This window comes from Phodopus roborovskii, unplaced genomic scaffold (genome assembly GCF_943737965.1).
Source record: "Phodopus roborovskii unplaced genomic scaffold, PHOROB, whole genome shotgun sequence".
Lineage (NCBI taxonomy): Eukaryota > Metazoa > Chordata > Mammalia > Rodentia > Cricetidae > Phodopus > Phodopus roborovskii.
The window spans coordinates 2,570,189-2,596,063 of NW_026126550.1; the positions used below are offsets into that span (position 1 = coordinate 2,570,189).

Genomic DNA, 25,875 nt, shown 5'->3' on the forward strand with positions numbered 1-25,875 from the left:
AAACAGTTCCAGAGGTTTATTCCACCATCATCATAGTAGGAAACATGGTGCCATGCAGGCAGCCATGGTGCTAGAGAAGGGGCTGAGAGTTCTACATCTTGACCTGAAGGCAGCAGGAAGTGAACTGTGACTCTGGGCATAGCTTGAGCATAGGAGACCTCAAATCCCACCCCTGAAGTGGCACACTTCCTCCAACAAGGCCACACCTGCTAACAGTGCCACTCCCTTTGGGGACCATTTTCTTTCAAACCATCATGAGCTCCTAATTGAGAGTGTGCTCTGAAGGTTACATGGAGCCTACCTTGGTACAAGGCTGCAGTGAGAGAAGAAAAGTGACCTGCATCCAATTGCTTGACCCTGTGGCATCCTGGGCACTTCCCTGGTGCCTAGTAGGCCCTAGGTCCTGAGTGGTCAGGCTGGTGCATCAGATTGTATGTGGTTTCACCTTAGCAGTCACAGAACCACCCCTGCTGGTTTCCTTCAGTAATTCCAGTATGTGGCATAATGGAAACAGAGAGATTTGTCTGGAGAGAGTACAGGGCTCTCATTGGTTGAGCCTCCTCAAGGTGCAGCACAGGGATTTGTGGTTTCATGAAAAGGCTGACAGTTATTAGAAAGGGTTTTAACTCATCTCTGAGGATGACAGGGCTTGCCACAGAATGATAGAAGTCATTGTCCTTCACTCAGCAGGTGTTTATCTAGTGCGCTGTGTGTTAGAAACTGTTCTACATAGTGGGACAAAAAGAATAGTCACAAAGGTTCTTCTCATTCTTAGGAAACAGACGGTAGAGAAGGGAGTGCTTCTGCGATTTTCCTTCTTGTGCTATAAAAGCACACTGAGCAGGGGGATGAAGAGTGACTTTTGTAGGGGAGTGGGGCGTGGGTCATGTGTGACAGCCAGAGGTGCCTCACTGAAGACACCTGAGTGAGAGTGAGCCACGAGGACATCTGCAGTGACCGGTGCTGAGCAGCCAGGAGGAGAAGGATAGTAAGGCTTTGGCAAAGAGATGGGGGTGAGACCTGGCAGCACTCTGTGATGTCAGGAACCACTGTAGCCTGTGAAACCTCCAGAGATAAGCAGTTGTCTTCAGCATTGAAGGCTCTGTGAGCTTGGGAATGAACTGGAACACATCCCCAAGAGTATCCTGGAGATGCGAGTTATTCATTATTTTGAAATTGCTTAAGTATCTGAAAGATGTTAATTTCAACTTTGTGTTAAGAGTCCACTACCTAAATATTAACATCATTGTCATCACAATGTGTGTGTGTATGTGTGTGTGTGTGTGTGTGTGTGTGTGTGTGTGTGTGTGTGTGTGTACGCGCGCGCAGGTCAGGGGGTAACTTTTAAGAGTCAGCCCTCTCTTACCATCTGGAATTGAGCTCAAGTAATTAAACTTGGTGGTGATACCCTTCCCTCTGACAAAGCATCTCACTGGCCTCTCATGCCTTAGATTTTAGAAATTTTTAATTTCTTCTTTGAGTCCATCTGCTACTATTTCTTTCCAGCTCCTCCTGATACCACACACTCTAAAACTTCATATCTTCTTTTTTACTTGGTTTTAATAACTCGAGTCCAATTAGTGCTCCCTGTATATCCATGGGTGTGGGGCCATCCACTGGGGCATGGGCAACCTCCCAGGGGCCATGTCCTCAAAGGAGAGTGACTGTCCTTCCCTGAGTAGACATCAACTGCCAATAGTTCCCCCACTAGGGGTGGAGCCTCAGAGTCCCCTGCAACCTCCATGCTGGGTTCTTGGTTTTGTTTTTCTGGCTTTTGTTTTGTTTTACCTGTTGGTGTTTTTCAGCGAGTTGCAGACCTGGAACATGAAAATGCTCTCTTGAAGGACGAGAAAGAATACCTTAATAACCAAATCCTGCACCAGTCAAAAGGTAAGCTCCAAAGCAGCATTATGTCTCTTCCTTCCTGCTTTTCCTGGCGCCTAGATGATGCCGAGGAGGAAGGGCTTGCTAAGGAGAGCTGGGGAGATGGGAGGTGAATCTTAACACTCTGCTGTGACATTCTTTTGAACAATGTGTTGGAAGGAGAGTACATTCCTAATGTGTAAAGCCACCCATGGGACTTGGTATCAGTATTCAAGTATTCAAAGCATGACGCCGCTATGCACAGTTCTGTGACCTTGTGCAAGTGTCCATCTGAAAATGGGCAGGGAAGACTGAACTGGAAGGGCTCATGGGAGGATGGAGCTAGATATGCCAGTGAACCGCTTAAGCTGGTGCTGAGCACAGAGAGTGTCCATGTGTGTCTTTACGTTTGTCTTGTTCATCTTTATCACCTGTGTTTCCTACCATACTGTCACTCCTCTTGCTGAAGACCAGGGTCTTTGATTAGACTCTAGATGAACCTCTCAAGTACTCACTAACTTCCAGGCTGCCACCCACCCCTGTGGCTCACTTGTCTAAGGTGGGGACAGTGGAGTACGTAACAAAGCCAGTTCTCGTCTGTCCAGTGTAACCAGATCTCCTCCCTGGGGTCCTCATCAATTTCACAGGGCAGCTGAGCATCATAACCTCACAGCCCCTCACCAACCTAAGATCTTGTGACAATATAAGATGCTTTCAAATTGGAAAAAAAAAAAAAAAAAAGAAAGAAAAAGAAAAAACCCAACTTGCTTTCCTTTATCTGTTACTATGGATACGGGGTTGGCAAGAGAAAAAAGCCCATCTGAATGTCTTTGGTTCCTAGCCCACTTCTCCCTATAGCACCTCTGGTCTGGTCTCCAAGGACCTGTAAGAGCAGGATTATGATGAGAGTTCAGAATGAAGCCTGGTTCTACTGGAAATGCTGCCAGGTTGGGGTGCTCATGTGCATTGAGAGTCTCTCTCCCCACCTCTCTGAGAGCAGGGTCACCCTTCTTCCTGTCAGGACCCTTGGTTCAGGACAATGAGACCCTCCTCAACTCCACAGTGGGTGAGGGAAATGAGAGACTGCGATGAGCTATTGTGGGCAGCCTCTTAACAGGAGATTAGTCAGAATGCTCCTAGCAGGGCATGCGCATTACAGGATCCCCCTCAGTTGCTGAAACCCAGCTTCCCATGCCTGCTTTCCAGCTGAATCTTCCCAGAGCTCTGTGGAGGAGAACCTCCTGATGAAGAAGGAACTGGAGGAGGAGAGGTCCAGGTACCAGAACCTCGTGAAGGAATACTCCCTGCTGGAGCAGAGATATGAGAACCTTCGAGATGAGGTGACCATGCTAAAGGCAAGGGAGGCAGTTCTGCTGCCGGGTGGAAAAGGCTTCCTTTTCTGCCTTTTAGACCTGGCTGTGTAGCCCTTGCTCTCTGGCACTGCCCCACTCAGCAAACATGCATGTGTGCAAGGACCACCTATTCTTTTGTTCCTATGGGAACCCTGGGGTTAGGAAGCTGCCAGTCAGTGGTCTCTTCCTGAGGATGCCCTTTGTCAACACTGAGGTCTTATTGAGATCTTAGGAGGCTAGCAATTATTTTCCTATGTGTGTATGTTGTCATCCTGCTTCTTGTTCTAGAAAACTCAGGTGTTGAGACAGTGGTATGGTGGGCTGTGCCCTCAGCTGCATTGGTACATATAGAGAGAGACCCTTGGAACCGGATTTGATCTCCTAATCTGACAAAAATGCAATATATTTTTGTGACATTTCAAGATTTGACATTCTTATTTACCCATATGAATACTCCCTCCCAACATACATATTCAACATCAGTAAGTTAGTTGCATGGAAACCAGGAAAGCAATCTGAATAGGAACTGAAATAGAAATCTAAAAAAATTCCACCAAGCTCAGTTTTTCACTCCTAAAGAACCCGGCTGCCAAAAAAAAAAAAAAAAAAAAAAAAAAACTGAAAGGTCTTTTTAAATGAATAGCACGGAAGGTCCGCTCTATTTCTAATTACTCCATATCCATGAGCAGAGTGTGATGGAAGGAGAGGCAGTTCAGGGTAGACTTGCAGCATTCCTTCCGGAAACACGGAAAAGGGTACACTGTGTGCATTCTGGGGGCACAGTCGGGAGAGAAGGGCTGTTCTTCCTCACTTTCTGGGTGTCATGGATTGTAAAACATTAAGAGACAAGGGAAGGGCTGGGCATGTGGCTCTTCAGTAGAAGGTTTATATAGCGTACATGGGAGTAGTTATTTATCCACTGTTCCAAGGAGCAGTGCTGTTGACAAGGAGCAGTCCTTGTTGACAAGTGAGGCAGTTGGCTGATGTCCAGGGCCTACCGCTCCTTGAGAAGTTAGTCTCATTCTTAGTATGAGCTGGTTATGAATTGTCACATTTTTCTCCATAAGCAGCAAACTCCGGGCCACAGGAAGAACCCATCAAATCAAAGCAGCTTAGAATCGGACTCCAATTACCCCTCCATTTCCACTTCTGAGATTGGAGACACTGAGGATGCCCTTCAGCAGGTAGAGGTAAGCCTGGGCACTATTTGCAGCCATCCTGCCCCGGATGTGTTAATGACCTGCGTGGAACTATCCAACAGAGATTCCCACCCTGTGGGTGGTAGCTCAAGGGTTGCAGGGGATGGGCATTGAGAACAGGGTTATTGGGTTACAGTGGACTTATAGACTGTGCAAGCTGTGCAGTCAGATGTACAGTCCAGCATTTGTGTGGATACTGTTTCCATGCAGATATGAGCACACCATACCTCAGGCTATGTTCTTAAGGCAGATCCTGAGCTGGCTGAGCACAAAGTACTCATTACATGAGGCAGAACAAGATCGTGCTGCCACACGTGTACACAGTATAGTGTACCCACTCACAGGCAGACACATGTTTGTGTACATACTTAACCCACATAGTAAAATCCAGACATGATTCTGCAAGAATAGAAATATACTGGGAATTAAGTGCATTAGTATCATGGGCTCCATGGTAGGGGATATTGATCATTTCAAGTTGCAATCTGGTAGGTTTGGGCATCACATTTACAATGACTGGTGGCCACAGTGATCCCTCACCAGGAAGCACTATGTCCTGAGATTAGTTTCTCTCATGTAATGCCATTTCCCAGAAGTAAATTCCCTTTTAGCTTCCAAAGAAAATGTCTGTGCCTGTGTCCATGTGTTCTTAGAATATGTGATTGGTTATTTAAGTGGCTCACATGGGAGAAATACAACTGACTGAGACGGAGATATAATCTAGAAGAGAATAAGCCCACAGCATCAGCCTTCCTGTGAGAAACACTAGTGGTTTGGCACTGGCTTTGTGTTGGAGGCAAAGTTAGTGTTGGGGAGGAGTAAGGAGACAGATGGCTGATACAGAGGTGGGCAGCGAGGCATTGTGTGTTCCCTGAAACATTTGTGCTGTGGAAACTACCTTCTGTGCACCCCTCTTCCTTTGTAGGAGATTGGTGTAGAGAAGGCAGCTATGGACATGACCGTCTTCCTGAAGCTGCAGAAGAGAGTGCGGGAACTTGAGCAGGAGAGGAAAAAGCTTCAGGTGCAGCTAGAAAAGGAGCAACAGGACAACAAGAAAGTGCAGGTGCGTGACAGCTCTGTGAGCCTGTGGCAGCTCTGTGAGCCTGTGGCAGCTCTGTGAGCCTATGGGGTATTGATGGTGTTGGGTTTCAGAGCCTTCTCTCATTGGAGTCAAACTAATCACTTCTCTGTGAGTGTCCCATACCACTGCTCTGTGCACCGTGTACTCCCTGAGTGTCCCAGGGCAAAGGATTCCACCGGGAAGCTGTAGGGAGTCCGTAGGAGCTCATGCCTGGAGGACTGGCAGCAGATGCAGAGAAAATAATACAGCAGAAGTCAAATTTAGCAGAGAAAGTCTACCACCCTTGCAGGCCTGGAACCTAGCACGAACTCGGTCAGACAAGACCTTTCTTACCCATGGCTGTGCTGTCACTACAGCAGAAGCCATCCTCATCTTCAGTCTTGAAAGAACACTGTGTGAAACTTTACGCTGGAGAGTAATTGCTCTGTCTCCAGGACCTTGGGGCACCTAGGCTACGTGTAGAACTATGTTAGTATCAGACTCATAGCAAGTATACATATGTTACAAAAGAAAACACAGAGCCAGCAAGATGGCTCAGTATTGGTGAAGGCACTTACTGCCAAGCCTGAAGGCCTGACTTTGATCCGAGGGACACACAGGATGGAAGGAGAGAACTGATCCCTGTAAGTTGTACTCCGACCTCTACATACATACCATGCATGTGCAAGCCATGATGAACACACATGCACATATTCACTAGTATATAGTATATTTCTTTCTTTTAAAGACAGGTAAAAATTCAAGAGAAAAACAGCCATTGGGGAATTTGAATCGGGCTTAGGAGTAGCAGATGTAACCCAATGTGTAATATAAAAATCACGCTATAGTGTGGATAGGAATTCAGAGTTGATTACACACACATGCATGTAGCCATGCAGGGGATAAGAGCCATGTATGTTTTCTTACTTTGAAGTTGTGAGGAATATTTCTTGTGGGATTTACGTCCAGTTCTGGGTCAGATCACTAGCAGATCTATTCTCAGGCCTAAGCTGAAAACCGTGGGTCTTGACACTCTCCAGCCATCCCTGACCTCCACAGCCTGTACCCAAACTCTTCTTTCATAATGACTTTCTTACCTTTCTAGTTGGATGTGGTGCAGATTCTGGTGTGGCTTGCTGGCAGCTTCCTGGTTTGTTGTTGTTGTTGTTTTATTTCTTTGTTTTGTTTTGTTATGTCTTGTTTAATAAGCTGTAAGTGAAGAGGGAAATCTTGGTTGATTTATATCCCTCAGGTGGGTTAGATCACAGTGGGTAGTGTGAAAGCATTAAGTACATAAGTGGCTTTTCCAATTATAAGGAAACCTGCCCTCATAGACAAACAGGAATCAAATACTGGACAGATGTTCTTTCAGTTGTATCCCCCCAAAACCCACTGCAGGTTGAAGATGTGCAGAGTTAAAATATCCTTTAGTTCTCCAAGCGTCCAGACACTAACTCAGCAACAGCACAGCCATAGAGTGTGGCTGTTCCTTTCCATGATCAGTGGGGATGACTGGGGGTAACAGAGAGTTACCATTGCTCTGTGGCATCCGTGGGGCTCATGAGCAAATCACCCGCCTGGGAAAAGGTCAAAGTTCAAAATGAAGAGCAATTTCTGGTGAACATTAGTTGCTCTTGTGCCATCTAGAGTCAAGGAATTTTAAGTCAGTCATCATAAGTCATGGGTGACTTGTGTATATGAAGTGGATGGCATTAGATATGCCTAGCATGGAAGTTTCTAGGTACTCTCCTGAACCTAAAGGCATGATTTCTGGACCCTCCATTTCAGAAAAGGAAGAATGGCTTCAGAGTTGGCTTGTCTGGATCTAACTGAAAAGGGGACTCTCTCAAAATACAATTCCCAATCAAGACCGGTGGACTGTGTCCTGTGTGTTGTTGCCCACAGGGATATCGCAGGAAATAATATGGACCCTCTATTATCCCCTGAGATTAGACTTCCAGAGATCAAGTTCTGGGGCTTTCCTTAGTTTCAGAAGGAATCTTCTGAAGAGATATAACCTAGGTCCCCAGCCTTAGAGGCCATGCACTCAATACAGCCTGACTGGGGTGTATGTGGGGTGTTCCATCCATGTGGTGTGACTAAGCCACTGTGAGAGTGGAGCCTCAAGTGGATGCTAATCAGACTGCTCCATCTATGCAGTCCCTTTCCCCCAGACATGCACAGTTGCCTTATCAACTACAGTGACTCTGACAGACAGTGTACTTGGAAACATGACTTACATGGCCCTTGAGGTATTACTACATGGTCCTCTTTCTTTGAGAATCTAATGCATTCAACATTTAGAGGGTTGTGTGGCAAATCTGTGCCACACAGAATGTAAGTGCAGGCCACTTACCTAGCAGCAGGACTGCTGACTCCAACTTGGGTCATTCATATCTCCTGTACCACTGATGATGGAGGGAGCCAAGGCAGAAGTTGGTACCTTGACAAGGCTCTCCCCCAGCTTACAGGGCAGGAAACAGTGCCACAAATGTACACATCCTTCGTCTGGAGGCAGTTGCAGGAGACATTCACTCTAAACCCCAGGCACCACAGCAGTGATAGCCTTACTTGGACTTCAGGTTCCCAGGACTTAGGTAATCTTGTAAGTGCTCTATTGGGTTTTAGTTCTAAAAATCCATCCTCTTCAGAGATGAATCCCCCTACATTAAACTCACTCCAAGCAATTGGCTGCTTAGAAAGTTGTTTGTGCCCCCCTTTTAACAGTAAATTCAACTCTAATGGCTGCCACAGAATGAGAGTCCTTGGCCAACCTGAGTCCTGGTGGACTTGTTATTCCCGTTACTATTGCCCAGAGCCACCAGCTTTGGCATTCTACATACTGCATACCTACTGTGAGCCAGCTGCCTTGCTAGAGTGTCTAGAGGAAATGGCTGCAATACAAGGTGCTTTGAATTGGGAAATAGACCCATGAGTTCACCCTCCACCACCACCACCAAACATGTGCATAGTATCAATATTCAGGTTTTTTGGCTTTTTGTTTTGTTTTGTTTTGTTTTGTTTGCTTTTTCTTTTTTGGTTTTTCAAGGCAGGGTTTCTCTGTATTGCTATAGAGCCTGTCCTGGAACTCACTTTGTAGACCAGGCTGGCCCAGAACTCACAGATATCCACCTGCCTCTGCCTGCCAAGTGCTGGGATTAAAGTCATGTGCCACCAACTCCTAGCAAATATTCAGATTTTACAGCTGGGGTTGCTGAAACAAAATACCACCAAATAGGCCACTTATTAACAAATAGGTCTTCTTCCAGAAGTCGGAAGTGACAGTTTTACTGTGACTGTCTTCTTCAGGCAGTGAGGAGGACTTAACCTCATTCCTTTCTCTTGGTTTCTGATGTTCTTGACCTGCCATCTTGTCTGTGTGTCCTTTCCTTGTATAGCATTAGGACTCCATTACATCTCCTGAGACCCTTCTTCCAAAGGAGGTCACATTCACAGGGAGAGGAATTTAGGACTTAAAATTTAAGCCGTGACACAGTGTTACACAAACCTATTTTTGAAGGAGGTGGGGAATACAACTGTGGAGGGTGAGGTTGCCAGCTGTTCATGCAAAAGCAGGATGAGAAAGTGTGGCTGTCATAAAAAACATCTGCTGAGCACACGCCCTGTGGCTTGTGCTTACCGTTCTGTCCCTCCTATGCAGGTGGAACAACAAAACAATGGCATAGATGTGGACCAGGATGCAGATCTGGCCTACAACAGTCTGAAGGTAAGGCTCTCTGATCTCTAGTATAAGGCAAATGTCAGAGCCGGGCTTCAGGAAACTGGGTCCCAAAGGCCAGTGGAGCAATAAGCAAGTGAATGCATTTCTACACTTCCACATCCTCATCTTTGAAATAAAGGGGAGTTTGTATTTATACCAAGAAACACGTGCCTCTCCTACTTGAAACGGCTCCAGCTAGAATAAAATGTGGCCACAGGAATAAAATCACTTTGAAAGATACCCAGATGTAAGGCAGAGGGTTTCTGTGTGTGGCAAACAGAGAGGGCAAAGTGGAGGCTTCAGACCCAAGGAGGAGGGAGGGGAGACCCTTCCCTCCCAAAGACTTTATGATGAGGCACTTTCAACAGTCAGCTGGTCCCCAACAGAACAACAGTTTGTTCATAGCTATTGCTCAAAAAAAAAAAAAAACAAAAACAAAAAACAGCCTTGAGTCACTTCTGTGGCTTCCAACACCGCCCCCCCCCCCAACTATTTTTCACTGTGGTAAAATACATATAGCAAAGCGTTTACTATCTCAACAAGTTTAAGTGTTTATGAGGGGTGGCAATAGAGGATTCATTCATGATGTGCAAGGGGTTCATTGCAGTTCATCCCTGTAATTCTGTTTATCTTACAAAACCTGACTCCACTGAAGAGTTCCCACTCCTCCCTCCCCACAGTCTCAGTCAGGTACCATTCTACTTCCTGTCTCTATGCACTACTCTAGCAGACTCACAGTATTTGTCTTCTTATGACATTAACGCCTTCAAGATTCAGTCATTTTATATATGTTGTTATCCTGGTTCAAGTATTTGCTATGGGCCTACACCTCTGTAGACTCTGCTTTGGCTTCTTGCTCAGATAATAGAGGTTCTACCCAGTGGGATTTGGCTCAGTCACCTTGTGTCTCTAACAAGTATATCACTTTTTAAAGTTTTTAGAAAGTCACAGAACATATGAACACATAATGGCTGTAGGAAGTCCTGTAAACAATGTATTGCTTACAACTGTCAGCTTGAGGTGGGGCACAGCTTGGTGATAGAGAACTTGTTCTGGCTTTGATCTCCAGCACTACATATGTATGAACATGCAGGCATTCATGCATACACACACACACACACACACACACACACACACACACACACACACACACACAGAGCTATCAGCCCAGCGTTTCTACAAAGAAAAATTTCATGGCCAAATTTCTTAGAACATATACTGAATCACCAGTGGATACTACAGACCCATTGTATGAGATACATTTCTCTGAGAACTTAGGGGTGATGAGTTTACTCCCTAGTTCTGACTTACCACTGATGACATCAGATCTTGAGCCATGTATGTGCTCTTTAAAAACAGAAAGTTGCTCTTCAGGTAGACAGGGAAAGTTAAAGCAAGAGAAGAGATGGACTAGCTGGGACTTGTTGAAGATCCAGAAAGCAGTGAGCTGTGTCCCTTGGCTGTCTTGCAGAGACAAGAGCTTGAGTCCGAGAACAAAAAGCTGAAGAACGACCTCAATGAGCTGAGGAAAGCTGTTGCTGACCAAGCCATGCAGGACAACTCCACCCACAGCTCCCCAGATAGCTACAGCCTCCTGCTGAACCAGCTCAAGCTAGCTAATGAAGAGCTTGAGGTCCGCAAAGAGGAGGTGCTGATCCTCAGGACCCAGATCATGAACACTGACCAGCGCCGACTGTCTGGCAAGCACATGGTAAGGAGATGGCAGCCACAGTTGCTCTTCTTGGGGGTGACATTGAGCCTGTAGGTTTGTGTTTTTATGTATCTTTACTTGGGGTGGGGGGAGTCTTAAACCTGAAGAGCAAAATGTCTGCATATCTTTGACGTCTCTAACAGTAGAACAGGAGTTTAATGCCCTTTCTTCATGACCTGCATGATCAAGAGATGGAGCTAGAAGTTTCTAGAATTTACTAAACTTGAGAAACTAATCAAGGAGGCTGGAGAGATGGTTTTGCAATGAAAAGCACTTCGCTGGCCTTGCAGAGTTCAGTCCCTGGCACCCATATCAGGGAACTCACAACTGCCTATAATTCCATGGGTATCTGACACCCTCTTCTGGCCTCCATAGGCACTGCACTCACATGAACAGACACATGGATGATTTGGTTTGTTTTTTGTTTTGTTTGTTATTTTTTGTTGTTGTTGTTTGTTTTGTTTTGGTTTTGGTTTTTAATTAAGAAAATGTTCAAAAGAAACAAGACAGGAATAATCTTAGTGGCTGTTTTTCATGTTATGCCCCTTGCTGTTCATTTTGTCTGTGGAAGTATTTCTCTATCAGCTCTTCCAGGGCAGTGGGCCCCCTTCAGATTTGTTTCTGGTATTCTCACCTTTCTAAGACAGATTGTAGAGTGGGAGGTAACTGGAGTCATCCAGTGGGCTCTAATAGACTGGACCACTGTAGACATGGGCCCTAGGTGGCTTGGGGGATGAAGTACTTCAGTAATGAGCCTTGGATGGTGTCCGCTGATGTGTGTGCTCTCGTCTCCCAGGATCCAGTCCAGTCTCCCCTCTACTTGCTCTCATACCTCACCAGGCACTGCTAAGGCTGTCCTTCCACCCAAGATGGCCCCTTGAAGTCCTGCCCCTGCCTGCGTCTAACAGCAGCTGGCTGTTTCTCTGGGTCTTCCTCTCTTCCCAAAAGCACATTTATATGTCTCAATATTGGAAAGCCATTTCCTAGGTATTGTGCAACCAAGATTAATTTTTATTTGGTATCTTCTAGGAGCCAAACATCAATTCCAGAACAAGTTGGCCCAACAGTGAAAAACATGTGGACCAGGAAGATGCCATTGAGGCCTATCATGGGGTCTGCCAGACTAACAGGTAGGGCCCACCTCTGAGAGCTGTCCCTGGAGAAAGTGGTAGGCAGTCTGGTGACAGGAGGGACCATTGTCTAGCCTAGCATGTTACTGACCATCTGCACAACCTTAGTGAATTATTTGTTGGAAAGAGAAGGCCCTTTGGAAACCTGTCAGTGAAAAGTGTTTGTTTAAAATTTCTGGAAGCAGTGAACCCTTCAGAAAGAGCCAGGGTCTCATGCTGTAAGCACAGCCTGGGTTTGCTTCCTCTGAGACTTGGGATTTCCACATCTTCTGCTGCAATCTTCTGCAGAGGAGAAAGCTGAGGCCCAGAAGGATTAAGCAGTTTTAGGCAGGTAGCTTGCCTAGAGCCAAACCAAGGTAAAATCCAGGAGGCTGGGCTTCTAGGATGCACTGCTCCATGCCCACCCTGCATGGGAAACCAGAGGGGGAGATGTAGCCAGCCCCCAATTCTCCGTAAAGAAAAAAAGAGAAGGAATGAAGATGACTCCCTGCACTAAAGCTGGAGGTGAGATTCAGTCACCTTAAATTCTCTTGGGTGGAAGAGAAGGAATGAGAAGCATGAGTGAAAAGAGCATGGGTAGTAAATTAAATTAGAAAGCAAGCTGGCAGCCCATGCTGGGCTTATCGCTCTGATCTTTAGAACCGAAATTGTTCCTGGCCCTCTTTCTGTTCACTTCTTAGTTGTCAGGAGTCCAGTCCTCCATCTAGGTCTTAACAGGGGCTGCTCAGTGCCCAGATTTTGTCATCTTACCTCAATAACAATGGAGACAAGGAGACAGAAATAGCCTTTACTATATCTTACAATCAGTCCCTGCTCAGAAAACTCAGCAAGCAATAGTGAACTAATAGCTGAGAACCTGACTTAAGAAAAGAGCAGTTGCCTAGAGGAGGAGAAGTTGGGGGACCCAGGTCCTCAGTATCTGCCACATTAGGCACTGCACAAGTTTGTCTCCTTCAGTTTAGTTCCAGCCTCAGCTTTGAGAAAGTTTTGTGCTTGCTGCAAATCCGAGCATTAAGAGGAAAAGCAGCTGGATTGACTGGCAATGAAGGGGAATTAGGCCATGATGTGATTCTGGGAGCCCAGATAGACACCTCCTTATGACAAGGGTGCTGTGAAGATGGAGATTTGCTGTGCCTTTCCTGTGGTTGGCCTACAAGGGAGAGCTTTACATGCACATGAGGTTGGGTGGGTCCCTTAGAATTTTGATGAAATCTGTACCTAGAATATGTATTGTGTGCATATCCTGAGTTCAGGCTAGAATTATGAGAAGATTCCAGCTACACTTCAGTCCCATGTGCAGTCCCCCAGGTTTAGCACTCTTCCCACTTGCTGAATTCCCATGGTCTGTTGAGATGTGCAGAGAGATCCCACCTGTTCTGTGTCTCCCCTGCACTGTGAGCCTGCAGGCAAGCATCTCCCCTGCACTGTGGAGAGCCTGCCGTCTAGGGTCTCCCTTGAGAGGAGCCTGCTGTCTAGGGTCTCCCTGCACAGAGAGCCTGTGGGAAAGCAGTACTGAGGCCTGCTTTGGCCAGATCTTCCAGAGTGTGAGACACTCCCTCTTCTGTTTCTGCAAACTCATGCTGCCATCTTGGGACCTAAGAGCTGCCAGCATTGTTCTGACTGCTTTACTTACAGCAAAGCTGAGGAAAAGAAATAGCCATGGAAGTCAAGCTTAGAGCCAGAAGTCTACCATCCTTTCCCAGCTGGCTCTGGGATGGAGATGTGGCCTGGGAGAGAATCTACTGCCACCCCCCACCCCCAAGGACAGCATTCCCTAGGCAGGCCCTCCAGGTCATTGAGCTGGCTTAGCACTTGGATGCAGAGTGTGGCCGGGGCTCAGTACTCCTTAGTACTCCTCTGACCCCTTCCACCAGAGCCCTGTCAAGGTTGTGGAAGTCTTCCACAGCAAGTCAGAGTGCATTGTTGGCTCTGTCCTTGGGACCCAGGAAACAGCAGGAGACCTCAGCACAGAAAAACTTTACTGCCTTTGTCTAGAGTTGTGCCCCTGGAGGTGCCAATTCTTGGAGATACAGGTGCACCTAGACAGAGCCCAGCTCTGAAGGCAGCTTCTCCCCTCATGTGGCCTCTTTCTCCCTCTGTCTGTTCTCCTGATCTACTTCTCAGAGGCCCCAGCCAAGCTCCTGGGCCGCTGATAGAAAATTCAGTATGAGCTAAAGAAGTTAGTGCCCATAGAGCACAGAGGGATCTTCCTGCACACAAGGTACTGACCAGCCTCAACATGCCTTGGTATATGATGGAGTATGGTTGCTTGATCCTATTTTCCAAGGTCTGCAGAGGGATGTGCATCCTTTCTGAAGCCATTTCTGTTGCATGACCTCTGCAGCTACTAGAAAATACTTCTGAGGTCATCTAGCTCACTATGTTAACCTAACCCATGGAAAATCAGGTCAGAGAGTACAGAAGGACGGCCTTGCTGCCCCTTCCTTTGTATTTAGCCACTGCGGGTGAGCCTATGCACAGGGCAATCTGTGAATATTAGTTGATTTCCTGGAGCTGAGCTGTTTGGTTTTTTCTCTTCACACCAGCAGGTGTCACTCCCTCCCCAGCCACACTCCCAAGCATAGGAGGGAAAGAGTCTGAGACTCTGGTACTTTGGGTTTGTTTCTCCTAGGAGCAAAAGCCTCAGTTGTCCTGAGTTGGTTCATTAGTTTCTTAATTCATTCATGTGACTGTTTTCACATTTTGATGCTGAGTGTCTGGGCTGTACATTATTACCTTTTACCTTTCTACATGATCCCCAGCAGGTGACAGAAGTCAGAACTCTAATTCCCTGTGAAATTAGAAACAATGGGACTGATGCTAACTTTCAAGAAGTATGTCTGGGCATCATCCGTGTGCCACTCGGAAAGTATGACAATTACAGAAGTGAGGAAATGTTCTTTCAGAGACCCAGCAGTCCTTCTCAAAAGATCAGCCAGTGAGGCTGGGGAAGCTTCAAAAGATTGGGAGACACTCCCATCCCAGAGGTCCAGCCATGCCTCTACTTGTCGTGGAAGGAATGGCTAGAGTACAGCATGCTGGCCTTTATCTCTTTTCAGTACTGGTGCACACTTGCTGGGCACTTCCAAGAACTCCTACAGTCCCAGGGCCTCCTTTGGAGTAAATAATTGCTACAAATGACCCTAGGGAGATTCAAGCCTCAACATCTGAGAACAGGAGGTGCAGATATCAGCCCCTGCTCAACACAGCCTTAGGTCCTTATGGATTTTCTGGGACATGTGGATTACCCAGGACACCTAACCACTGGGCATGGAAAGAGAAAGCTGTATCTGGCTGTCTTAGTTACTTTTCCATTGCTGTTGATAGGGGGCTGTGGCCAAGACCATTAATAGAAAAGATAATTTGGGACTTATGCTTTGAGAGAGTTAGAGGCCATAAGCATCATGGTGAGGATCATGGCAGCATGGTGCTGGAGTGGTAGCTGAGAGCCTACATCCTGGTCTAGACACACAAGGCAGAGAGAGAAATACTGAGAATTGTAAAGTCCCTGGAGACCTCAAAGCCCACCCTCAGTAACACACCTCCTCCAACAAAGCCCACCTCCTAACCCTTCCCTAATACTTCCACCAACTGGGGACCAAATATTCAAAACATATAAGTCTATGAGGGCCATTCTCATCTAAACCGCCACACTGGTGAAGTTCCAAACATTTGCCAGGCAGAAGGCTTAGATAGAAGTGTTCCTCGAAGTAACCTTGTTGGCAATAGTCCTCCTCACTGCCCTGCCACACAGATGGGGACCTCTAACACTAAGTGTTGGCCATAGACTAGGAACAGAAGCCATAGAAAGGTCCCAGAAGTGGACTTTCAGGGTGTGGTACAGATTGGGCACTGCAGCTGTAGAAGCAGTCTGTGTAAGCAGGTCTGGGGCTTTCTACTAGAGCCTAGCTCTGGAAGGATCTGAAATGGATACTTTCAGCCCCTACTTTATTCAAAACATGACAAAGCAAGACAGTAGTTTGCTTGACCAGGGCTATTTGGTTTACTGTCTGGGTTCTGGGATGGGTTGAATGCCCTTTCTTTTAGGCTGTGTAAACTAACTCCTGCTGCATGATTCATGCCCTCCATCTGCTATCCCACTGGCCTTTAAAGACACCCTTGTGCCCAGGACTTTGTGAGGTGGGATAAGAACACTGGGCACAATGACCTCCAAGAGCCACCTTGGCTGACCTCAGGCAGATAACATGACCATTAGAAGATACCAACAGATAGAAGCAGGAATCTGCTTTCACAGGTTGACTGGACAGGGAAATGGTATGTAACTTAAGTCAAGGGAAGACATCATTTGATTCTGAGCCTGTAAGGTTGTTGCAGTTAACTTTAATCACATGCACACATGTATTTCTATAAAGAAAGCTGGAGTTAAGGTTAGTAAACAAATACATGTTCTTAGAGAATAGCAGAAAGTTGTGAATGGAAAGGGAAGCAAAATGTGCAATCTCTTTCTTTACCCTGGCAGAGGCCAGCATCCCCTTGGTGCCTCACCTGCCTCTCTGTGGTGCAACATCCTCCATACTGTAAGGGCCTGCTCAGCCCCTGTGGCGCCATATGCACATTTCGTGTCTTCTCTTCAGACCCTGTTTAGGCTTGTCTCCCTGTTCTTTCAACTTCTTCAGATGGAAGGAAACATGGTGGGTATGAGACATGGAAGTGCCATGGCCCAGCCTATGTGACTGTTCTTTGTAGAGTTACTGGAACAAGTACAGTTCATTGGCCTTTGGCAATATGTCCCTGATCTGCAGCTGTTGGTGGATCTCTGTAAAACCACATGAACCTCTTTCCCAGACAGTACCTGAAACCTGGGAGATAAGGAGGATGCTGTCTGGAAGCACCTAGAGTTTGGGAGCCAGAGAGAAGTGTGGGAAACAATTGCAGTCTGTACTGTCTTCTTGACTCCAAGCCTTGCCTGTAAGCTTTCCAGTCTTTTTGAATGCTTCTCTCCTCTCCATTGGACACCCTCTCTTTCTATACTTTATTTCTAGCAAGACTGAGGATTGGGGATATTTGAATGAAGATGGAGAACTCGGCTTGGCTTACCAAGGCCTAAAGCAAGTTGCCAGGTCAAACATGTTCCTGTCTTGTGTGTGCTTCATCTATGTGCCTGCTCATGTCTATGTTCCTTGTTTTGGCCTGAGCAACTGCGAGAGTATGAGGCACGATTCACAAGAGCTTCTGTCTAGCAGCCCCTATGATGTTCATTAGTCATTTGTGTCTGGGAAGACACAATGATATCAGCAGAAGCTGCTTGCCTAGGTCAAGATGGTGGCACTAGGTGACCCAACTCTTCTTTCTATAGGTGGAGAAAAGCAGGGTTTCTGTAGCAGAAATCACACAACTATTGAGAAAAAAACTGCAAAGAAAACTTGGTTGTAGGGCTCCAGGGCCCATGCTACTGATATGCTACATGCCAACCTTCTTACCCTTCTGGGTTAGCCACAATCCTTGACCTAGTTTGCATGCTGGCTGTGCTGCAAATGCAAGACTCCTTAGTACATGCTATCAGCATGTAGCTAGTCCCAGTCCCAACAGCTGGTGCTGCAGGTATGTTGTGCTATCTGACCCTCACAGCATCCTTGTGAGTGCAATGGGGCAGGGTTAGGGGAGTGGTTGAGTCCTGGTTCAGTAGACAGTCCAACATTTGATATCAGTACCAAAGCTGACCCCATCCATCTTCAGCAATGGGTGAACAGTTTAACCAGGAGCATATGCAGAATGACAATGGCACAATGGCCTGCTATATTTGCTGTGACTTTTAGAGAAGCAAAACTTTGTTCTTTTGTTCTCGACAAGATATGTGGTGGTAGTCATCAGGGCTAGCTTCTCAAAAGAGGAAAGTAGTTCAGAGAGGTGGATGAGTGTGAGGCCTGGCTCCCTCAGCGACTGGGTGACTGGGTGGTGTCCATACCTCAGCTTAGACCTGCCACCGCCCTCTCCCTGCTGCTGCTGGTAAGATGGTGAAGGTTCCTACATGGCAGTGAAGGGAGCAGCAAATCTAGTGCTGCAGCCTTTGCTGAGCCCCATAACTTGAGCAGGGGATGTGGTCAAGGTTTCTTATTGTCAAATGGTGGATTGGAGCAGGCCCTGGCACACAGGGCCACCATAAGGAAAAGGTTCATTCCAGGCAAAGTTTTACATATGTAGAAAATACAGAAGCATTAGGTGCTGTTTCTACTGTGATGGTCAGAGTTCTACCAGTCAAAGTGGGAATCCATGTGTGCATTTCTAGGGCACTCCTCATGTCCATCATGAGATTGGATGTGGTACAAAGAAAACTCAAGCAAATGCATTAGAAAATAACACACAGGATCTGGGCTTCAGGAGATCTTTCAGACGCTTCAATAGGAATCTTACTCCTGGTATAGAGTCCTGAGCTGAATCTACTTGAGAGTAAGGCAGATGCAAGCAGGGGACACGTAGCAGGTTATAAAGAGGTCCTAGCACAACTCCCTAGAACCAAAAGGTCCATGTCCTCTTCCTGTTAACTTTACATCTTATGCTAATGAAGTTTTAAGTGTGTAGTAGCCAATGCTGAATGTTGTCTGAATACTGTGTGCAAGCTGAAATTTTGGTTTCTTTACCAAAGTACTAAAGTTACTATTGTTTTTCATTGATAATAGGCCTGTAGTGGTAGGCAAATCCCTTCATCGTTTTTCTCGTTCATTTGCATCACGCTGCTGAGAAGCCCTTACATACATATACCAGCCTAAAGAGCTGACTTGGATGCCTAAAATGTGGCTGCTTCTGCCAACACAACAGACTTCCTCTTTCTCACTATTCCCCTTCCCTATGGTAGTTAGCTCCTAAACCAGCAGAACAGCAATCCCATGGTGCCTGCCTGTTCCTTGCCATCTGGACTCCAGGAGATGTCCCTGGGCACCACCCTGGGCAGAATCTTTACTAAGGATCAGGAAAAGACTGGGGGGGACCGTGTCCTTCAGAACCCCACCAGCCATGTCCCTTTTTGCTGAAGGTAGCTAACTAGATCAGAAAACTAGATCCGGTGACTGAAGTCCCAGGAGATGCCCCTGTTGCATCTGGTCCTGTCAGGGTCAGATCCAAGCTGAGGCTGCTGCTGAGCTACCGACCCCTACCTCTGCTAAAGCAGGCAGGTGCTCCCCTTGGGTACCTGGTGCCCTAGCCATGAGCCTCTTAGAAATCTCTGCGCCTTCTCTCCAGCCTCCCCAAGCTTCCTCAGGATCTTTGTTTCTTATGGCACATCCCCCCAAATAGTCTTAGCTGTTTAGACCAGAGGGAATTTTGTAAAAGATGACATATAAAGTAGAACAATAAAGGAAATGAAAAGCAAAACATTAGCTCTTCAGAAGAAGAAGAAAGAAAGGAAAATAAACTAATATAATTAGTGTTGTTTATTAGTATTTTGCCTTTATAAGGACATTCTTACAAATTTTGGAGCAGATGTTGATGTCACTATTTAAAGAACATTATGAGTCATTTATCAGTGTTAATGGCATGTTGTCATGGAGACAACCTCTCAATCCCAAACCAGTAGTCTGTGCCCATGTGAGGGTGGGGGGGTGAGGGTGGCAAAAGAAGCCTAAACTCAAGGGTGCCTTTGGCCTTGGTTTATGGTCATCTGAGAGGATGGCAAGTCAGTTTGCTTGCCTGTTGATACCTACCTCCCCACTGCGTTCATTCATGTTGGGGCCATATGGTTGCTCCTGCTATGCACTTGGCTACCCCTCTGTTGTGTCTGCCTGCGGCCCCTCACTGTGCATGCTCACCCCAGCCACATGGTGACCTGACCTGCTTTCCTGGGTGCAGGTTGCTGGAGGCTCAGCTGCAGGCCCAGAGCCTGGAGCATGAGGAGGAGGTGGAGCGTCTCAAGGCCCAGGTAGAGGCCCTGAAGGAGGAGATGGACAAGCAGCAGCAGACCTTCTGCCAGACCCTGCTGCTCTCCCCAGAGGCCCAGGTGGAATTTGGTGTCCAGCAGGAGATATCTCGCCTGACCAATGAGAACCTGGTAAGTGGCTGTGCCTCATGGATTATAGCTCTTGAATCACTTATATATGGGATAGGATTAGGAGCTGCCAGACGGGCAAGGCTCATATCCTTAGCTCTGAAGTAGGACTTGATGTATTAAAATGGCAACATCCACGTGCAGGTTGGGGATGCTGGCAGATCCTAATGGGGACAGCTTGCCTATGCTCCACGTGGAGCTGGAAGACCTAATATAGCTTTATCTGGTGTCTGGACTTTGGTCTTTCTCCATGAAGTTTCTCTCATATGCTGTCTTATTTCCTAGCCTAGCCTGAGATGCTGTATGTGGCACTAGCCTGAGATGTTAGTGGCACTGGCTTCCAAGAAGATCAAGCAGGAGCCATAGGGCTCCTAAACCATTATTCCTAGGACCAGTATGACATCACTTCTGCCCCATGCTAAGTGACCAGGACAAATACCACAGTTCAGCTGGATATAGTAGGGATATACTTGTCCCTTGATGGGAGCAGAAGTAGTTGGTGGCTATCTTTGGTGGCCCTGGAAGCTATTAGAATGGTGGGAGAGTGTGTACCCTGTGAGAACTACAGGCCAGAAGGAAGGCGATTGAAGGGCAGAAGGAAGACGGTATTCGTAAAAACATGGTTCTCCGTGGCATTAGCAACGCATATTAAAGAAAAAGGAGAAGTTGGAGACAGGATTTATGGAGGAAAAGAACAAAAGTGGGGCTCACATGTCTTTTGGGGCAGGGTACCTATGAGGGAAGAGTAGGAGGTACTCAATCCTGATTGTCAGGGGACACACCCCGGCAGGGCTCCCAGCCCTGCCCAGCTGGGCCACCATTGCCCCGATGACCAGGAAGCCTGGGTTCAGGCCAATCCAAAGAGAGGAGGGTGAGGTTTGGGATTCACACATACCTCCTTTTCTTTCCCCTATTATATGCTCTTATTACTATAGACAATTGGCCTGATGCATGGAAATATATACATTGTCGGCAATAATATACATATGTGAAAATGTCATGAAACCTACTTTTGTATATAACTAAAAACCAAATAAAAAAAAGTAAGTTGTTGAGCCAGCTTCCAGTAGATTAAAGACAGCCTAGAAAATGTATTTGCTGGTCTATGCTTCCTGGAGGGCCACTGGACATGATGTTGTGGGTGATCAGCTAGCAAAAAGAGCTGTATGACATAGAGGTGCTGTATTCAGCTGCAGCCTAGGAGAGACAGTGGACAATCCCACATTGAGAAGAAACTATGTGGAAAGATTGTATCATAGGCCCATCTGCCCATGTGAACCTTGACATGTGTAGGAGCCCAAAATTCTGGGTCTGTGAAGATGAGGAGAGGAACAAGAAGACTACAGTTGGCCACCTTTGGGAAGACTTGTACCACATGGTCTGGGATTGTGACCCAGAAGCAGAGCCAATGTATAGCACATTTTATGAACTATTTGTGTTTTGCGTCCCCATTGTCAGCAAGTATCTATACCAGCTATGTGCTAGATGAATCATGGGCACTGGGCAAGAAGGTGAACATGTGTATACAACTGATCACAACACAGCATGCTGGGAACTTCAAGAGCTAAATGTATAGGAATTCAGGGCAATTCTGGCTGAAGAGGTCAAGGAGGCTTGTGGGTAGTGTAAAGATGTCATTGCCCCCATAGCATCTCACTAGAGATGTCTTCAGATACACTCAACTTCCGATGCCAAGATTTCTCTTGGGTTAATTTGGTCCTTTAATCACCATCACTGTGACCTTTGTGGCTTTAGACCTCAATAGTAGCCCCCCCAAGTTTGCCAGCTTTAGTGTAGCCATAATTTATCCTGAGTTTGCTGAGCTTGGGCTTTAAAAACTCCCAGTTGGCTCCAGGGCACTGTAAGTGTGGGGAGCACAGCTTTACATGATGCTGCTTAGCATGTTAAGGAGAAGGCTCCTCGCATTTTAAATGAGGGCTGTTAACCTAAAGAGCTGGCAGACAAGATGCAGCACCATGGGTAGCAGTCAGCAACTGTGGGAGCAATTCGTGTGGAGGGGTACCTTTTCCAGGCTCCTCCGCAGAGGCTGCTGTGGAGTCTGTGCCTTAAAATAGAATGGTTGCTGCAGCCTGAATGTTGGACTTTACCCTTCCTTGAAGAAGTATCTGGTGACACTTGCACACAGGTGTCACAGAATTCGTTAATTATCCCCCTGGGTTTTGTGAAAGTTTGTTAAGAACAATTATGGGGAAACACAAGCACAGTTTTGTCTTCCAGACTTGGTAATGTCACATTCGTGGCTGAAAGTTGCAGTACCAGAACCTTGACTGGGTCTGCAACATTCCTCATTCAGTGAATTGGCTTAGTCAATGCGATGAATGAGATGGGGTAGGAAGAAACCCAAGGGCTCACAGGTGTGGTGGTTGGAATAAGAATGACTCCCATAGGCTCATAGATTTGAATACTTAGTTACCAGGGAATGGCAGTATTTGAAAAGATTAAGAGGATTTGGAGGTGCAGCCTTGTTGGAGAGTGTGTGTCACTGGGAGTGGGCTTTGAGGTTTGAAAAGCCCATGCCAAGCCCAGTGTCTCTCTCATCCTGTGGGTCAGGATGTAGCTCTCTGCTACTATTCAAGCACCTGCCTGTGTGCTGTCACACTCCCTGCCCTGATGATAATAGACTAAGACTGTGAAACAGTAAGCCAGATTCCAATTAAATGTTTTCTTTTATGAGTTGCCTTTGTCAGTGTGTCACTTCACAGCAATAAAACAGTGATTAAGATAACAGGAGACCTTATCTGTCCCCTAAGAATCTTGACTAAAGTTTTTCAAGATACTTAAGTCCTTTGTACCAATTGGCTTCTTGCAGAATCTCTGATCTGTTCTCCCCCTCCTTTCCTCCTCCCTCCCTTGCCCCTCCCCTCTCCCTTCCCCACCTGTCTGTGCTATCACCCCCATCCTTTGAACTAGGTAAACATTTAAATGCCCCTCAACCTGAGGAGGTTTTTTAGATGTTTGTACTATCTGTCAATTTGTTTGTTTGCTTGTTTGTTTACTTTTGTGGAATCCTAGCACACACGTATGGAGGGTTGGAGGAAAGCTTCCAGGAGTCGGTTCTCTCCACCATGTAGGTTCTGGGGACCAAACAAGTTTGGAAGCAGTGCCTGCTGAGCCACCTTGCCAGCCTCTTCCCCTTTTAAATGAAAATGAAGTCCCTCAAAACACCAGACCCAAGACAAATGATAAATAGGTGTTTATTAGGGAAGGACTCACACAGATAAAAGTAAAAGACCTGCACCATCTTCCTGCTCCAGAAGATTCAGTCTCTGCCCTTCCCATGCTCTCCGGAACCCAAGAGAGCACAAGCCAGCCCCTCCTCTACCTTATAAAGGCTCTCATCTGCACCTGAAACCACGCCCAAAGGCTGTGGCCACCACTACAAGTTCACTGCTACACAGCACAGCACTCAAAGACACACATACACATAAAAATAAAATAAATCCTTTTAAAAAAATGTCATCCAAGCCTTGAATTCTAAGGTAAAGCTTCTATCTTAGTGGTAGAGCACTCCTTAGCACATATCTAGCCCTGGGTTCTATACCCTGTAACACACATGGGGTGGGATGAAGTGCTTGCTTCTCCCTTCCATGGCTCTGGTTACCTAGGCTTGGCTCCAATGGTGAAAGCAGGGCTCCTTTCCCTTCCCTACCTCAAAGAGCCACCTCCCATCTGGATGAGGATAACAATGATTGCAAAGTCCTTCCCTGGACAGCTTACTGCTCTAGGTCCCAATGGACTGACTCGCTTCCAGTGGCAACGGTTGCTAGGGACTGAGGCCACCACTCCTGTCCTGTTTGGCTTCCAATCCCAGAAGTCCGTTTGGCTTGCTGACCCTTCCAGCTCTATGCCTGCTTTACCATACCTCCACCCAGAGTGCTGCTCAACACTCCCATGGACACCTAGGCTGGGTGCCCTCTGAGGAGGCTTGACTTAGGGAGCCCTAGGATTCCACAAGGCGCCAGAGTGTCCCAGTGGGAGGAATTCGCCCTGGGAGGAGTTCAGCCTGTTGTTGCTGGCACAATGAACTCTGACTCATAGCCCTTCCTGAGCTCTGAGCAGGTGCTGAGCCAGTGTGAGACAGCCCTTCTTCCCCCACCTGAGTGGGGCTCCTTGGCCTTCTTGAGCCCCTCTGTTCCTGGCAAGAGTTTTCCATTTCCTTCAGTGTGAGGCCAACACCCTGTGCTCATGCGGCTCCCTTGTGCTTTCAGGATTTTAAGGAATTGGTAGAGAAGCTGGAAAAGAATGAGAGGAAGCTGAAAAAGCAGCTGAAGATTTACATGAAGAAAGCCCAGGACTTAGAAGGTAGTGTGCCTGGGTGTGCAAGAGTATGTACCTGAGTGTGTGCATGAGGCAGAGGTGACTTTGCCAGCCTGTGGGACTTCAGTCCACGGCCCCCTTCATCAGTTTTCTGGTGGCTGATCCTTCTCCAGCCCTGTCATGGAAGAATTCATCTTCCTGGGAGCTCACATCTCAGCAGGCAGAGAGAGCTGCTTGAGTGGGTATGAGCCAGGTTCTGCAGGCTGGAGGAGTGACACACAGGTTCATAGTGAGCTGCTTTTGGAAGACATAGAGCCAGAGGCAAGGCTTTCTGGTCTGAAAGAACACTGTGTCACGAAGACCTATGGCTCTCACCCCATGCCATGGATGTTACACTTAAACTCCCAGTTTGGAGTCTAGCCCAGAGGGAGGGGCAGACAGAAGGCTAATCACTTTCCTAAAGTCCTGTAACTGTAACTGTTGTGCTCTCTGAGCGAGTGCCACCCTCCTTGTAGCCCTGAGGCCCTTCATGTCTCAGATCTCCATCTTCATCCTTCTCAGTGTTCTGTCTCCACCAGCACCCATGATACACACTCCTGGCCTGCAACCTGGCCAAACTGCATTGCCAAGTGTTTTTCCGTGCAAAATGCATCTCCTCAGCTAGACTAGTGGGGACAAAATTGAGAACTTCACATCTGTCCTGGCTGATGGCAATACTTTCATACTGTTGGTCCCCCGGTGTGCAATGAATAAATTTTTGGAGTCTGTTATCCTCCCCTGGTCTGGGGGAAAGATCTGAGTAGAGTTTAATAAGTCCTTGATACCCTGACGGGTACCACTAAGATGTCTCCCAGATAGTGGTGCTTACATAGGCTCACACTACATTTAGATGCTAGGTATAGTGTTTCTGCCCCACTGACACCAACTGCTCCCCTGGCCAGCTCACAAATGTACTATCATAGTGTCATGATGGCCAGTGCTGTGTACACATGGGAACTGGGTAGAACCGGCTTGGCTGGCTCTCTTCCCAGACTCGGGGACCTTCCTTACATCTTGGTAGGAGGAGAGAAGGACTTATCAGCAGGGAAGGCTGAACATGACAGCAACCACTTCTCATATTTTCTCTGGTCAAAACCTATCCATTTCCCTCTTGGATATTCTCCTCCCCTTGTCTACAGCAACCCTCCATACATGTGCTAAGGTCCTTGACCCACAGAAACAGAGGGTTCAGGCTGCAGGAACAGGCTACATAAAGTATGGGTGTCCCAGTTCCCTGAGCATGATCCCCAGGCTGAGACATCGTCAGCTGCATGTTCTCACCATGTTTCTGTCATCTCTGTCCCATTCAGCTGCCCAGGCCTTGGCACAGAGTGACAGGAGGCACCATGAACTCACAAGACAGGTCACGGTCCAGCGAAAAGAGAAAGACTTCCAAGGCATGCTGGAGTACCACAAAGAGGACGAGGCTCTCCTCATCAGGAACCTGGTGACAGGTCAGGATCTACAGTGGCATGCCACCTGCCAGCCCTCCTTCCTCTCCCAATTCTATTCACCCCCAACCC

The 25,875-nt window shown here is 47.0% G+C and overlaps 1 protein-coding gene across 1 annotated transcript in view; it reads left to right on the forward strand.

Moving 5' to 3' along the window:
* Positions 1 to 25,875, forward strand: part of Myo5b (myosin VB) — a 182,633-nt gene that overhangs the window by 138,206 nt on the left and 18,552 nt on the right. The window contains 11 exon segments of the mRNA XM_051201265.1: positions 1,806 to 1,890; positions 3,070 to 3,218; positions 4,286 to 4,405; positions 5,340 to 5,477; positions 9,136 to 9,201; positions 10,667 to 10,906; positions 11,936 to 12,036; positions 17,040 to 17,117; positions 19,840 to 20,038; positions 24,265 to 24,358; positions 25,663 to 25,806. Coding sequence (XP_051057222.1) covers positions 1,806 to 1,890; positions 3,070 to 3,218; positions 4,286 to 4,405; positions 5,340 to 5,477; positions 9,136 to 9,201; positions 10,667 to 10,906; positions 11,936 to 12,036; positions 17,040 to 17,117; positions 19,840 to 20,038; positions 24,265 to 24,358; positions 25,663 to 25,806 — 1,414 coding nt within the window.